The sequence below is a fragment of the Thermobia domestica genome, chromosome 16, assembly GCF_964235325.1.
Source record: "Thermobia domestica chromosome 16, izTheDome1.hap1.1, whole genome shotgun sequence".
Classification (NCBI taxonomy): domain Eukaryota; kingdom Metazoa; phylum Arthropoda; class Insecta; order Zygentoma; family Lepismatidae; genus Thermobia; species Thermobia domestica.
In genome coordinates this window covers 10,487,771-10,504,784 of record NC_137469.1, presented here as the reverse complement: position 1 = coordinate 10,504,784, position 17,014 = coordinate 10,487,771, and the positions used below count along the sequence as shown (strand labels likewise).

At 35.1% G+C, this 17,014-nt stretch overlaps 1 protein-coding gene across 1 annotated transcript in view; it reads left to right on the top strand.

Annotated features, from left to right (window-relative positions):
- The window catches only part of LOC145672410 (cytochrome P450 4C1-like), a 123,145-nt gene extending 109,408 nt beyond the window's left edge, over positions 1-13,737 (top strand). The window contains exons 19-22 of the mRNA XM_081741564.1: positions 212-280; positions 3,494-3,662; positions 6,347-6,526; positions 11,395-13,737. Coding sequence (XP_081597690.1) covers positions 212-280; positions 3,494-3,662; positions 6,347-6,526; positions 11,395-11,561 — 585 coding nt within the window. The 3' untranslated portion in view covers positions 11,562-13,737. The remainder of the gene's footprint in view (positions 1-211; positions 281-3,493; positions 3,663-6,346; positions 6,527-11,394) is intronic.
- Positions 13,738-17,014: the final 3,277 nt, after the last annotated feature.

Sequence of the window (17,014 nt, the reverse complement as noted above, 5' to 3'; positions counted from 1 at the left end):
CGTATTTGTTCTCACAAATTGTCGTAACTTCAACACGGCGTGGCGCTTGAACTAGCCGTTTTTGACCTTCGGTTTCCTAGCTCAAAATGCGTATATCAGACCCCTCTATCACTTGTATAAATTTGGCCCAAGAGTTTATGGACATCCTGTATGTGTAGTAGCTATTTCTAAAACCTTTTTCTCGTTACATTAATTTTTATTTTTAATACAGGGTCATGATACCGTTTCCACTGCAATATCATGGGCGCTTTTCTTGATAGGAACAGATAACAGTGTCCAGGTAAGTTTCGTTTTCACTTTAACTTCTTAGCTTTATAACCCATGAAGGGCTATTGTCCTTCAGACGACTTTTAGTATTGGATCTCAATTCAAATATCTCTCTGTTGCTTCAAAATGCTAAATGAACATCGAAAAATTGTATTTCCCAACAAGTAACCAAACCAGCAGTGCAAAAGGTATGTATGTTACCGTTCAGATTTGCTGAACGTGCATTATATGAATGGGTAGATGTTCAATATTTCGGCTCCCAATTGCCGCCCTTGATCACGAAGGTAAGAGTAGTTGTCATTATTATTGGAAATCTTACTATATTAAGCTATGTTGATTTGAGATAATATCGGACATTTCTGTACCCGTTTCACTTCAAAATTCAGTTGGGGGCGCGGTGGCTCAGTAGTAGAGCGTTCACCTCCGGTGCTTGGGGTCAAGGGTTCGATCCCAGCTCGCGCCGTGAGGACTTTGTGGTGGACAAACACCGTGCTCATGGGTTTTCTCGGGGTTCTCCCATTTCCTCCCACTTTCTTCATTCCACCATTTCATTCATTTCTCATCATCACCGTCTCCTTTAGCCTAACCGACATAAACGTGGGACATAAAACTGAAATATTTCATTTCATTTTTTTAAAATTCAGTTGTATTTATTTATCAGAGCATAAGCATTACTTTGATTCGTTAAGGCTACTTTTGCCTGAGAAATTTTGTAGTTAAATTTCATAGTGAATAAATAAATGTCGTACATAAAGTTAAGAGTTGACTTGGAAACCCTTAGAAACCAAACAACTGAAAGAAAATTTGATTATTGTAGTACTGTTTGAAAATTAAGTGTAAAGTAGAGTTTCAGACATCCCATGTTTTAACGGAATGGTCCTTTTCTTCTCAGAAAGTCATCCGATCTTCCAAGAAAAATAAAAAAGAGGACGCAAAGTATCCAATCTTTTTAAAAGCGTCCCGTTACTGGCTCGTAGTTATGTAGTAGATTTTGCATGGACTTCTACAGTGATCTGAAGGAGAGAACGAATTTCCTGTTGGAAATTTGGACATAAAACAGTATAAACTCAAAAGACAATTAACACCCCTAATCTTGGTTCCAGTTAAACGCCAGAATATAATGTGAAAATTAAAATTTGAATTAGCTTAAATAAGCAGAAATATGTTATTTTGAGACGCTATAGTCTTCTTCTTCATTGCCATGAATATCGACTTTGAGTAACTTCGTGGCTAAGCTGTTAGCATATGCACCATTGGCGTGGGAGATCCGGGTTTGATTCCCGGCCGGAGCTCGTGTGGTTTGGATTCCACGTTAATTAGCAGGTCCCGTCTCATATAGTCTCGCTGCTGAAAGGGACGTGAGACTTAAAATCAACTCAACTCATGAATATCGACCTAATAATGAATGAATCTAAATGGACTACCAAATTATCAACTTCAATGAATGCTCCGCTTTTTTAATATATATTTTTTAAGTCTGGTTACCCTAGTGTAAAGAATGCTATCTATTCCTTTAAACAATAATTTATACACATTAAGATATGTGGTCTCTACTATTTATATTAAACCATACAAACGTATTAGTAAGTGGTATTGCAAGGAATATATATATATATATCGCCTGTTTATTTCAAGAATGACATAACTCAAAAATCACCCTTATTGACTTATGAGCAGAAAATGAAAGCTAACCCTTGATGTCTATCTCTGGTAAAAATTTCACAGATGTGCTTTCAAAACTGGGCGCTAGAGAGCACTTCTGTCGTTCTTGCGCCAAGTTGTTTTTACCGCGTTTCTTGACTTGCAAACGCTTCTCTTGAAAAGGTTAGGAATTTTGAGTTACGTCACTCTTGAAATAAACAGACGATTATACTAAAATAAATATGGCCATTGAGAAAGATGGAAAACGTTTTGAATTTTGCACTACTTCTAACAAAATATCCAGGAATTGTATGGGCATTAATATCCATATGCAACGTATATATTAGGCGCCTAGTAGCAAAAATCCGCCACATCCATTTCGCTTAGTTTCGAGTAATCTCGCAAAACGTGCAGTGAAGTTCCATATACACGCATACAAAGTATCACATTTGAACTAGATTTTTAGTATGAAATATTAAGCTTTTAAAGGGGCAGACTACTAAATATTTTTCAAAAACTAACGATTTTTCTTTTTGCCAGATTTTCGCAAATGAAAAGAGATAATGAAATGTAACTTACCTTAATAATAGATAATGTTAATCTATACCCGAAAATATGAATGGGAAGAATTTTCATTGTTGCCATCCATAGAAATTACAGATTGATTCAGAATTTGAATTACCCAAAAATCTAGGTTATTTCAGCGAATAGAAAAATGTACCCAACGGCGACTGATGACTTATCATGCTCTCTGTGTTCCTTGTTAACTACTTTTTAAATAATGTTCGTATTTATTTTGTAATAAAGAGTACAAAATAAATAATTTTTAATAAACAGTAGAATTAAAATACTAATATTATTTTAAAAGTAATAAACAAGGAACACAGAGAGCATGATAAGTCATCAACTGCCGTTGAGTTCATTTTTCCAGACGCTGCCATAACCTAGATTTTTGGGTAATTCAAATTCTGGTCACACTGTAATTTCTATGGATGGCAAGACTGAAAATTCTTCCGATTCGTATTTTCGGGTGTAGAATAACATTATCTATTATTGAGGTAAGTTACATTTCAGTATCTCTTTTCATTTACGAAACCTGGCAAAAGGAAAATTGTTAGCTTTTGAAAAATATGTAGTAGTCTGCCTTCTTAAACAAAATTCTGTTTCCATGGAATTCCTTTAGATCAAACATGTAACAAGCGATATATAACTCAATTTCGGTTAAAAAAAAAAAAAAAAAAAAAAAAATGCTTTTCCTTTCTCTACCTATTGTTTACGAAATATATTCCAAATATGATAACTGTGCTGTAAAAATTAAAGCATCTTCCCTGCAGGATTGTTGGTAAATCAAACAATGATATATTTGTTTACATCGGGGTACCCTTTGATTACGTGCCTGATCATAATAGATAGATAACAACAATGGATTTGTTTTTTCAATTTCCTAGTAACAGAACAAAGACAAACTTACATAATACGTTTCAAAGTGCGCTGTAGAATATTGTAGTAAAGATAATGTCTAGCAAAACAAAATCTGACGTTCTGTTATTTAAATGATGCTACTGCACATCACTATTGCTTTCAGGACAAAGTTGTTGAAGAACTAAACACTATATTTCAAGGAAGTGACCGTTCACCAACAATAGAAGATCTATCTAATATGAGATACTTGGAACGATGCATTAAAGAAACTCTGCGATTATATCCAAGTGTGCCATTCTTTGGAAGGCATATGGATGAAGAGGTCATTCTTGGTAAGTTTATACATTTATCACGTTTTTCATGGGCGCTACTTATCCACAGACTCTTTAGACCAAACAAAAGGTTTTATGAAATAAAACATAAGTAATATAAAAAGTATCAAACTGAAACTAGTCATAATGTGATGCTTAAGTATGGTCTTCTGCAGAGCAGGGTAGGGGAAAGTCGGACAAAACCGGGACTCAAAAGGTTTTTACTTGTTCCTCAACATATATAGGTAAGGTATCGCTTCAATTAGTTTCCAAATGCTAAATAGATTTGTTGTTGACTCAAAATTTTCTATTTCAGTGGAAAAAGGTGATAAATTCAAGAGCAGAAAAATTTTTCAAGGGGTATGCAATATCCAGTTTTGTCCGAACAGGTTGGACAAAACCGGGTACAGAAGACAATAATTATTAAAAAGCTTTTTTTTTTACAAGAAAAATATGTAATTACTCCAAGAACTAGTACAGTAAACCTGAATACAACTGGAAAAAAAATATACGAGCTTAAAAAGTACGGAAAATATAGAGGGCTAGACTATATTAGACCAATAACATAGAAAAGTAACTTTAAGTCACTACTTTGTTAAATCTAAGAACAAAAATTACAAATAAAAGTTTCATCATACTTGTCCACATTACTGCAAGCTTCGTGTACACATCCTTCACAGTTAAGACATTGTATCCAACCTTCTCACACGTACACTGTAATTACTACCCGGTTCTGTCCGATTGTTGAGGTCCCGGTTTTATCCTACTACGCCATTACTCTTTAGGGGGCACGGTGGCTCAGTGGTAGAGCGTTCACCTCCGGTGCTTGGGGTCCCTGGTTCGATCCCTGCTCGCGCCGTGTGGACTTTGTGGTGGACAAACACCGTGCTCGTGGGTTTTCTCGGGGTTCTCCCGTTTCCTCCCACTTTCTTCATTCCACTATTTCACTCATCTCTCATTATCACCGTCTCCTTTAGCCTAACCGGCATAACCGTGGGACATTAAACTTAAAGATTTCATTTCATTTTCATTTTACGCCATTACTCAGAACTACAGGCCTAGCACCTCTCAATAAACACAAAAATACTGATTCAAGACATGAATAACAACAGAAGAAGGTATTGTTATATGTTGTACTTACATAAGTCAATCTTCCAGCGGTAAAAAATAGCAGTATATTATCGATGGGAGACAAATCAAAACTTTTCTACACAAATTCTTCAACACATCGCTAACGACAAAGGAGCCATTTACTCAGCTTTGTCTTAAACTAAGAATTACATGGCTGCTATTTGCAACTAATTGCATGCGATGACCGCCAGATGGCGGCACTAATATAGCCAGAAAACCCAGGTCTCGGTTTTATCCGCCTACCCGGTTTTATCCGCCTTTCCCTTATGTACTTATCATGTCATTACTTTCAGACTATTCTTATTAAATTTACCCTTTGAGGGTAACCTTTGTTTCATGTTCTATTTCTCCCAAGTTTGCTTTACAATAGATTTTCATTTCTTTGGGACGCTGGTGCTAGATATATTGCTACTAAAGTTTGAAACAATTATACTATACTAAGCCTACATTTTTTTTAAAAAGTGGAAACTTGTGAGCAAGGCTAATATTTTAAGGCTGTACTCATTTCAAAAGAAGTGGAAAATTTTTTATCAAAGCTACTATACCAAGGCTGAATTCTTTGAAAAAATTTGGAATTGTTCTGAGTGAATCTACTGTATGAAGACTGCAGTCCTTTGGAAGAAAGTGGAAACGTTTTGCGCGAGGTTACTATACCAAGGTCTGTACTCTTTACAAAGTTATTGGAAACGTTTCAAGCAAGAATACTATACCAAGCCTATATTCCTTTGAAAGAAAGTTGAAACTTTAGAGCAAGGCTAATATTTCAAGGCTGCATCCACTTGAAAAAAAGTGGAAACATTCTGAATGAGGCTACTGTACCAAGGCTGGAACTCTTTTCTTTCAAGTGGAATTATTTTGAATAAGGCTACTGTATGAAGACTCCAGTCCTTTGGATGAAAGTGGGAACGTTTTGAGCGAGATTGCTATACCAAAGTCTGTATTCTTTAGAAATAAAGCGGAAGCGTTTTAAGCAAGACTACTATACCAAACCTACATTACTATGGAAACAAGTGGAAACTTTTAGGCTAGGCAACTATAGTAAAGCTACATTCATTTGGAAGAAATTGGAAACGTTTTGAGGCTGCATTCCTTTCAAAGAAAATGAATGAATTGATGAATTAAAATTTAGTGTAAGCTATATGACATGTGGACTTATAACTTAAGGTGGAATTCGAACCACATTAGCTTCCACCAGGAATCGAACCCTGATCTCCCGAGCTGAGAATACGTATAGTAAAAATATAACCACCTGGGAATTCCGACGGAAAGTGGAAACTTTTTAAGTAAGACTAGCAAGACTGGATTTTTTTGAAAAAAAAAAAGAAAGAAAATGTTTAGTTGAGGCATTCTTTCGAAAGAAATTGAGAATGTTTTCATTGAGACTATTATATAAAGGCTGCATTCCTTTAAAAGAAAGTGGGAACATCTGATTTGATGATATTTTAGTAAATAGCGTTAGTGAGTTATATTATACGTATATTCTTTTAATTAAAATGAAATCACTCTTTTATACTATACATTTTCAAATGAATAATTATGTTTAATTATATCAAGAATACTTTCTTTTTCTGTAGGTGGCCATAAAATTCCATCTGGGTCTGAAGTAGCATTTAACATTTACCACACTCATAGAAGTACGGAATATTTTCCCAATCCTGAGGAGTTTAACCCAGACAATTTTCTACCGGAAAGGGTACAAAACAGACACCCATATTCGTACATTCCGTTTAGCGCTGGACCTCGAAATTGCATAGGTAAGCGAATCGAATAAGTACAATACATTTAAAAGTAGCAATTGCTTAATTCTATTAGTTTATTTACATCATCTTCATCATTATCATAGGTATTCTGTTATTATTGGCAGATCACTTGACGCAACTGAGAAGCTTCTATGCTCCACAGTGTTTCGCTAACCTCTTCGTTTTCATGTACAATTTCTCTGTTATGATATCGTCCACCAATTGTAGCCTCTCTTCTTTCCCTCTCATTTCTGTCACCATACCCTCTAGCACATAATTCATGATACAGTTCCTTCTTACCCAATGTCCCAACCAGATTTCTCTTCCTCTTCTTAATAATATTTAAAAGTGTTCTTTTCTCCCATAACATTTCTAATACCCTCTCATAAGAGTCTGGCTATTTGCATGTGCTATGTGAGTCAGATTACACTATGACAACTGCTTTTCGAAATTCAAACTTGGATATCATACCAAATATTAAAAATAGAATAATAGTTCTATTTATTTATTTAAGTCTTTACAGGATTTACGAACGAACTTTTCGATTAGCATTCCGCCAGAGGACCACTGTAGATCCGGTAACGTGCTAATGGCGGACCTGTAGCGAACACCATTGTTCGATTGAATTAATTATACAGTCTTTCCACTGGTGGACTAACTGCCATAATGTCCTGTCTCCCTATTGTTTCACAGTATTCAGTCGCTGAAATACAATCACATATTGGCTACATACCTACGAGTTATTACCCGTTCATTTTTATTGCAATGATCATCCAAGGCAGAAAGAGATATAGGAACAGTAGGCAGTGTAATACAAAATAATTGGGCATGCAAAAATCTTTGTTATCTACCTGTATTTCCCCTGACCTCTTTTACTTTCAGCATTCCTCTTTGTCAATCTAGAGAACATCTTAAAAGAAAATATCAATTTCCAGACCACTCACTCATTTTATTGCTTCTCTGTTTCCTTTAAAGATATTTTAATTCTATCAAGAACTGCTGGTCTTGGGTCTAGTTTTTAATAAACCGAAAGTTGGTAACAAGTGCAAATTATCTAGATACCTTTAAACTACACACAAGAAATAGCTTTAAATAAATAAATAAATAATAAAGAAAACCTTTAGTGAATAACCAAAAGAAATAATTTTCTTTACGCCACCATTATGGTCCACTTTACATTGATAGTGTCAATTATAGAATTTGAAAAAAGAATTATTGGAAGTGGTAGTGTCTATACATTTGAAAGTTCCATTAGCATGGTAGAACCGAGAAAGGGAATCGAAAATCCCCAGTCAGAATTGATAGCAGAAGATTTTAAATAGTGTTAGGAAATTTCACGTATTATACGGGAACTGCCGTATTTGACACATTTTTTTAAAAAAAACTTTTACCCGTCTTCTCATTTTGTTTATTCTGGAAGCTCATATCTCCAAAATTAAAAGAAAAATGGCAGCAAAATGGCAACCTCAATAATTAAAATACTGGTTAAATATAAATTCTTGAAGCTTATGTATTTTTTTCTTATATGGTCAAAATATCTTCAAATTTTCTGTAATCTCTGAATACCATGCAATCATTTTATACTTTTTTGATAATAAAATGCATTAAATTTAAGTTGGATCACTAGATGTTCTCGGTGCTATGATAAAAACTGCTTGAATAGTGTGGCGTTGCAAGATAGTGTCGAGTGTTAACTGATGCTAGATAATAAAGGGAGTAATCATCGAATTCTGCTTGGATACTTATTGGAGAAATTAGCTTTCGACTCTCAACGCAATTTCTCTTCTGGAACTGCAACGCTAGAATCCAGGAATTTTCTTACTGTGACTATTACAGTAAACGTACAAATTTTGCAACAACGCATTATGGCGTTCTGCGCAAGTTTCGTCTCAAAATTTATTTCCTTAAATGTAAGTTAATATTTAAATAAAATATGAAACATAACACGAAAAATGGTCAAACAATATACCTATTTCGTAATAAGATCGTTACTTTGAAATACTTTATACATAGAAATGAGCATTTCATAAAACTGAACACTTCTAGTAAGATCTAACAGCAAGTGCCACCTTGTGTGCTCATTGTAAAACGAATCAAATATTTTCTTTTATTTGTTACATTTTTCGATATCAGGAGACACAACCAAATGAATTAGTGTCTTGTGCTGTAGCTGAAATATTACTCTATCTTATAGTACAATATCTATAATATGTAACGTTTCATTGCGCAGTAGTTAAGGGAATGAGCTAAAACATGTCCTGACTTTCGGGTGGTGATCCACTTTAAACATATTTCTCCAATTATAATAGCCGTAACGTAAATAATAAACTCTAACTCTCTCTCTCTCTCTCTCTCTCTTTCTCTCTTTCTTTCTTTATCGGAGCTTTTAACGGAGAACCATGGAGCATAGAAGCTTCTCAGCTACTGCAAGTGACCTGCCAATAATGGCAAAATATCTATGATGATGATGACTTTCTCTCTCTCTTTTAATTTATTTTTATTTTATTTTATTTTATTTTATTTTATTTTATTTTTTTGTCTAGAAATAAAAGTTGCCAACCCTAGTTTCAAACTTGGACTCTGATTTCAAAACATAAAAGTTATAAGTGTACCTACTGTCATGTCGTGTACTGTTAACGTGGAAATTCTTAACATACTTTTAATAAAATATTTTCCCTTCGAGAGAAAAATCAACATTTATTTACACAACAATATTAAAAGTTCCAAATTATTGAGCTGAGCGAAGCGAAGTTCTTATACTCGGGTTAGCCGTTTGGTTGTCCGCGAACTCCTCCTAGATCGTTTGGCCGATCTCAACCAAACTTAGCACGCTGATAGAGTATGTCGTGCTGAGTGACAACATAGGTCGAAATCAAAAATCCGATGTACCATCGAGGAATAATCACCGAAAAACGCTTGCTCCTAGACCGTTTGGCCGATCTCGACCAAACTTAGCACGCTGATAGAGTATGTCGTGCTGAGTGAGAACATAGGTCGAAATCAAAAATCCGATGTACCATCGAGGAATAATCACCGAAAAACGCTTGCTCCTAGACCGTTTGGCCGATCTCAACCAAACCTAGCACGCTGATAGAGTATGTCGTGCTGAGTGAGAACATAGGTCGAAATCAAAAATCCGATGTACCATCGAGGAATAATCACCGAAAAACGCTTGCTCCTAGTCCGTTTGGCTGATCTCAACCAAACTTAGGACGCTGATAGAGTATGTCGTGCTGAGTGACAACATAGGTCGAAATCAAAAATCCGATGTACCATCGAGGAATAATCACCGAAAAACGCTTGCTCCTAGACCGTTTGGCCGATCTCGACCAAACTTAGCACGCTGATAGAGTATGTCGTGCTGAGTGAGAACATAGGTCGAAATCAAAAATCCGATGTACCATCGAGGAATAATCACCGAAAAACGCTTGCTCCTAGACCGTTTGGCCGATCTCAACCAAACTTAGGACGCTGATAGAGTATGTGTAGATGTTGAAAAAGTCAGAATAAACTGATTACGTAGTTTAAGCTCACTCAGCTCATTTCATTGCAATCGGGTATATCCATTGCATTCCTAGTATATATGTACATAGTAAGTTTAAAAAAATTATTTGATTTAATATTGTATATTAGTATATTTAATTATGTACGCTTAATTTTGCTTTCGAACATGAAACAGTCTTTATATGAGTAGATGCATAGGCAGATGCAGATATTGCTCTCACCTTATTAGCACAAAGGAGTCCCAGTCTAAATATAACAAAATAAAAATTTAAAGCAATTACATACAAACACATAATGTAAAATCACCAACAAAAAAACCTGAAGCTTTCAACCATTAACTGATCGTCATCAGGACATATGAGATCAAAGAGAAGGCGATCTTATATGAATACATTTCTTTGTTTTCCTTTCTGATCACTTCCATTAGGTATCTTGACCAAACAGTTTTGATAGCATTCGACTGTAGATGGACTTGTGAATTATGGTTTCCTTCTAACATATTCCTTTTAATTAATTAATTTATTTATTTATTTTCATACAGCATTTGTGATATTAATTTTCTTATGACAAAATTTGAAGAAAAAAAATCTCGTCTTGTGGTCGGGTAAAGACGGTAGGTCAATAGTGTTTGATTAGTTGCTTTCTAATTAACGAAACTAATCTACTCTATTGCAGAACAATTTCAGTCTCGTCTGAACTCTTAATGGTGCAAATAAAAGTGATCAAATTGGAAAGGAGATAGAAAAGTTTTAGTATAATACAAATGTCAGAAATATAAAGGTGTTCGTCTGTCACTGATATTTGGGGTCAAGAAAAAACGTTAGTGATAATATTAACTCATTTCAGGTGTGAGAGGCCTCTGGTTTGATCTTGTCTAGGTAATGTGAGCTTGTAGTAGGCAACATTGGTCCATCGTTTTTATCAGAATTCTCCCGTTTCCTTCCACATTCTCATTTCATTAATTCATTTTTAATCATTCGCTTTCATTAATCATATGTCTCCTTTAGCATAAGGAACATACTCGTGGAACCAGGGATAAAAGTGGATCTGAAAAGGTGGGGGGACATTAGGTAGATGCATGATGCCACGCCGTTCCCCCTGCCTATCTTTGCCCCTTGTAATTTTTTAGGAACTGGGGGACGCCGTACATATATAATTTTTCGAGGTGGGGGAACGACGTTCCGCCGCGTTCCCCCGCACTTTTACCCCTGGGTGGAACGTGAAACGAAGATTTCATTTCTTTTATTTTCCTTTATTGGTTCGATCTTTAGTTGCGATATTTTTTTTTTTGAATACGTATTCATATTTTGTAACTATTAGGATATTATTTATCATTGTTTATTTATTGATCATATATTATTTCTATGTTATAAATATAGGTCAGAAGTTTGCCATGTTGGAGATGAAATCTGCATTGTCTGCTGTGTTGAGACATTTTCGAGTGGAAGCAGCTGAGAGGAGAGAAGATGTGAAGCTAGTAACGGCTGTCGTTTTGAAACCAAAGAACGGGATAAATATAAGACTTTATCCAAGGAATAAATCTTAGATTGTAGCTACTACAAACAAACAAATACAAAACTTCTTGGTTATATTCACATTTGTGTGGGAGAGAGTGAGTAATGCTGACAAATTATTATTTTTAAGTTACCGTAAATGTACATACTTCCTCTCCTTTTTAAACAGATTAATTTTCATCAAGATCTAAAACAAAATACCTCCCGTATATTTTCTGTAGATTGAGGGGGAACAATGCAAACTGTTTTGTCTCACTGATGGTCACCACTAAGAATTACTACGGCAGTTTGTGCAGTTCATCGAAATTACATGAAAGACTTGCCTAATGTTGCCAAAATCTGAAAAAATAAGTATCTTCAACGAAAATGTATAACTAACTAACGAACTAACTCTACAACCTATGAAACCTGGAGGTTCAATGCCGCGTTCACAAAAGCTCTCCATTGACTTCTGTTCTTAGCCAATTGGATCCAGTTTCTACTTTGTATTCCTATCTTTGGATCCATCTTAATATTTTCCTCCCATCTGCGCCTAGGTCTTCCTAATGGTCGATTTCCGGTTGGAATGTCCACTTAAAACTTTGAGAACGTTCCTACTTTCTTCTATTCTTTCTACATGACATGCACACATGAGCTTCCTAGATTTGACGACCCTAATGATGTTTGGTAAATCGTATAAATTATGCAGTTCTTTGTTACGAAGTTTCCGCCATTCCTCATTTCCGTTTATCTCGGGTCCGAATATTCGTTTCAGGATTTTATTCTCAAACACTTTCAGTTTGCGTTCTTTCCTCACAATAAACGACCATGATTCACAACCATACAGCACAACAGGTATGACTATTGTTTTATATACTTTAAGCTCCAAATTCCTTGACAGAATTCGCGACGACAAAATATTTTGAACGAATATATATAAATTCCCCTTCATCAAAGAACCCTACCAATTTTGGAATTTACAACGTTGTCAAATTTGTTGGACAAGGTAGAAGTTTGATGATTTTTCTAAAATTTAATCGATTTCTATTAATATCATTATGGATGTTTCTCGTTATTGATGCTTCAATTAAATAAATTTTCTTTTGTTTGTTTATCTTATTTTTTATCATAAAAGTTCTGTCAATTCCTTTTATACATTTTTAACCCTTGTACAAGCTTCAATGAATTTCTATCTTACATAACGTTTCTCGTGTAGCAAAACCTATCACGGATCATCATCACAAGAGAATTTGTCTGTTAACTGTTATTTTATTATAAAGTATAAGAAATAAGTTTGACTGAAGTTTCAGCGAGGATACAGCGAAACATTGAGTAATTACATAAATACTTTAAAAACTGCAAATTGTGTATTTTATCCGTGTACAGTGTATTAATACAGTGTATTTATTGTTTAGAGTCAACACAAACATTTCAGTTAAAAGAAGACAAGAAAACATATTGAAGTAAAACTCATTTACATGTGAAATTTCCTTGCAATGCTGTGTTTTATTTTAAAAGCTAATTTATTTTTCACTTTTCATGAAAAAAGCTAAATCTCCCTTGAAACAGGAAAGTTCCATTCAATTGGGAACGCTGAATTATTCTACCGTTTTCTCCTTTAGGTACCAAACGGAAAATTTTACTTCCTGCACCAAAGAAACATGTGCTGTACCTTTGTTTATCACAGTCCACGCTATAAAATCGCACCAAATACGATCAAGATAATTGTTTTATTGTTAACAATCAAAGACTTTAAATCTTATTTTGTCTGTCAGTTTTACGACTCAACAAAGAAACCGTATATTGTCTGAATGGTAGATGTTTTAAACATGAACATTAACTATACTTATGCTAAGGCTACTCCTTGAGTCTTTCACCAAAACAAAAGCTAGTAGTCTGACGAACTAGTTTCAAAGTAGTACCATGTATTTCAGCGTTACTCACTCTCCCCTTATGTTTTCTTTTATACATTACTTTCTTTCATTTTGTAAATATTAAATTGTCATTTTCGTCATTATCATGTAGATCTCAGACTATTTTCTAAATATTTGTGTTTGTTATTTTGGACTTTTTGGTACGTTGATAATAATATTTCATCTATTCTTGTTATAAGGTTAGGTTTAATTATTTAATATGGATTATACTGTCTAGTTTAAATACAGATATTTTTTACTACATCAATGATACTGTATCTTTTATACTAATAAAAAGATTTGCTGAGAAACATAAGTAATACATATTATTTCAAACCTTACACTTTATATAAATATATATATACATATATACACATATAAGAGGCAAGACGGCAGTGTTCGAACTGTGAGTCTCCAATGCCTGATGGTGAGATCCAACGAATCTTGGCTAGCCAAGACATGTTAAACCTCGTTAACAATTTGAGACAGAAGTACCAACAAAAGGAGAGAGTTAAAATAATTAATAACTAAAATTGTTGCGAAAGCTTTGTTATTTACCCAAGAAAGAAAATGTTTTAATCAAAGTCTTACCAGAGAGGAGGATATTCTGGATAAGAGCATTGAATGAGTCTAAAAATAGTGCTGATCTTCATTTTTACGGGTGAAGACAGGGTTCTATTTACACATAGGTTACTTGCCCATGGCGGCAAGATTTGGGGGGAAATTTTCTTGGGGGGATTTAATTTTGCGTCAAATAAAATCAACCATAATTTAATTAACTGAAACAAAATGTCAAATATATGATTTTTTTTACATTTCCACTTAAACACTGATCATTCACTTCATCGTCTCATTTTTTTTACACTGCTATTTTATTTATTAGTTGAAATCAAATAGAGACATTTCACTGTTAATGATACCACTGGGATTTCACTCCTCACTCCTTGATATCGAGGAAGGATACAATTTTTTAATGGTAAAATAAGTCTTAAATACGGCCTGGAGAGAGAGGAAACGTATCAGTAGAATGTGTCATTAAAAATGGGTGGAATATGTAAATACGTAATTTTTAAACCGTGGCTTATTACAATAGAAATGAAAGATATTGTTTGAATTTCTCTTGTCTGATATTTTGCCACACAATCAAAATGAAACTTTTGATAACACCACACTAAGGAAAGGAACATTCCAATCCAAAATGACTGCTACCTTGCTCTTTATGATTCAGTCTTTTAAGAAAATGCAACAACAGTAATCAGAAAAGAAGTGTATATGTTGGGAGCAATGTTCGAAAACGGCCATTGGCCGAAGAAAGTGATCAATTCTAAGTTTGGACAGATGCAATTATCCAAAGTACGAAGAAGTCTATCATTTCGGGGTTTGGTCGCTTAATAGTATCCAAAGCTAGGTTTGGATAATTACAGTTCATCCAAAGCTCAATTTAGAAAGGAAAATAAGAAAAAAATTTATTAATTTTTTCACATTTTACACATTTTACAAGATTTTTATTTTTCAATGTTTAAGAAATGAAAATGTATATCACAAAATTCTGTCAAATAAGAAGTATGAAATTCGTATATGAATAAAAATAGTTCTTCGTATTAATTCCTTCTAATTCAGCTTACTTTCTTTTTTAGAAGACTTTTAGAAAATATGCACCATATAAAAATAAGTACAATAATTAATTAAGCATTAACAGCAAAGTGCGTTAAATGTTTTAAGTTCAGTTATTAACACAATGAAACAGTGAAGAATTTGAAAAACGTGTGCTGAAAATTTTAAGCTGTAAGTGCGAAAAAATATAATGAACTTACAGTTATAAAATGGAATAACTGAAATGCAGATTCGCCACATATACAGGCTCTTCAAGTACATTGTAATAGGTCAACTGTCCAGTTACTTGTTCCTACACGCACTTGAGGAATGACACTTTGAGTTACACTTTACACCCTTCTTTACACAATTACATTTTTTGTTCAAACAGAAGTTCCTGCAGCCGCACTTAATAAACCCCTGCCTGGAGTGTGTTTCTGCTTCAGCTACACTTCTAAGTGAAATGTCTCTCTGCGGAACATCACTGATCTGAAGAAACTGTTCATCTGCGAACTGGAACTCATTGCGCGCGTACAGCTTTCTAATAATTCCCGAAGAAGTCCCCAACTGGTAGAGATCGTTATCGTTTCTCCCCATAACCACAGCCATGACGTTCCTCGGAGCAGCTCTGCCTCTGTCCAATTCTGGGATTTTGATTAGAACAGTTTGTCCTACGTCTGCACGAGGGAATTTTTTACTTGACGCCATTAACATTTCATTTGCTTGTCGCTTTAAATGTATTTTGGATCCCTCACGTGCCTCTCGTATACTCTCACTTCTTGTGCAGATGTTGCATCTTTTTTCTTGATTTGCGCACGGACATGGAGATTCATTTGCTTCCACAATTGCAGTGTTGATGGTCTCTAAAGAAGCTGGAAATTCTGGAAAAGTCTCTCTTTCCTGCCGAAGATTATTAAGGGAATCACGAACGAATGAATGCTGTGCGTCCTGTCCTGAAGTGTCTTCTTGTACATCACGAGTCAATGAATACTGTACATCCTGTCCTGAGCCTTCCTCTTCCTGCATGGTGTCACAGTGTGGATCACGAGTCAATAAATTCTGTACATCCTGTCCTGAACCTTCCTCTTCCTGCATGGTGTCACAGTGTGGATCACGAGTCAATGAATTCTGTACATCCTGTCCTGAGCCTTCCCCTTCCTGCATGGTGTCACAATGTGGATCACGAGCCAATATTTCTTGTAGATCTTCCTCATTGGTCAAGTCTCGTAATAAATCACATGGAAGAGATGAATCCGAAAGTCCATTTCTCATGGGAACGCCAAACAAAGCCTCGTAGGGGCTCCGGTTAATGCCCCTATGGAAGGACCTGTTTTTCTTCATCTGGACAAAACGAAGACCCTCAGCCCAAGACGAACAGCTATTTTCTGCCATCCATGTAATAAGAATGTCTCGAACATCTTGGTTCGCTCTCTCAACACTTCCTTGAGACTGAGAGTGGCGCGGCTTGCCGTGCACTATTTTCGACCCAAACACTGAGGCCAGCTCACTTGTAACTTCAGCTGCGAACTCACGTCCGTTATCACTTTGAAGAATACAAGGTGCACCAATAATGCAAAATATATCCATCAGATGATAAGCAACTTCTGATGCTCTTTTTGTCTTTAATGGGCGCAAAAACAGAAACTTTGTGAGATGATCCTGATAATTTAATATGAACTTGTATCCTTTGTCCGGTTCACTCTGCATGTCGATAAGATCAACCTGACCCCTAGAATTAAGCAGATTACTGAGAATAGGTTTAACAGTCAGTCCTTTGCACTTTTGCTTCTTTTTCAACTGACACTGCCCACACAATTTGAGATAAATATTGATGATCTCTCGTGTTACATTACAGTACTTTAGCTTAAGTTCTTTGTCCAAGCATCTCAAACGTTTGTGGCCAGTGTCAATGTGAGCTTTATGAATGACACTGTATAATTCTCCGATGTGACAGAAATACCTAATAACACTATCACCATCTTTACGTTTTTCGATAAGTT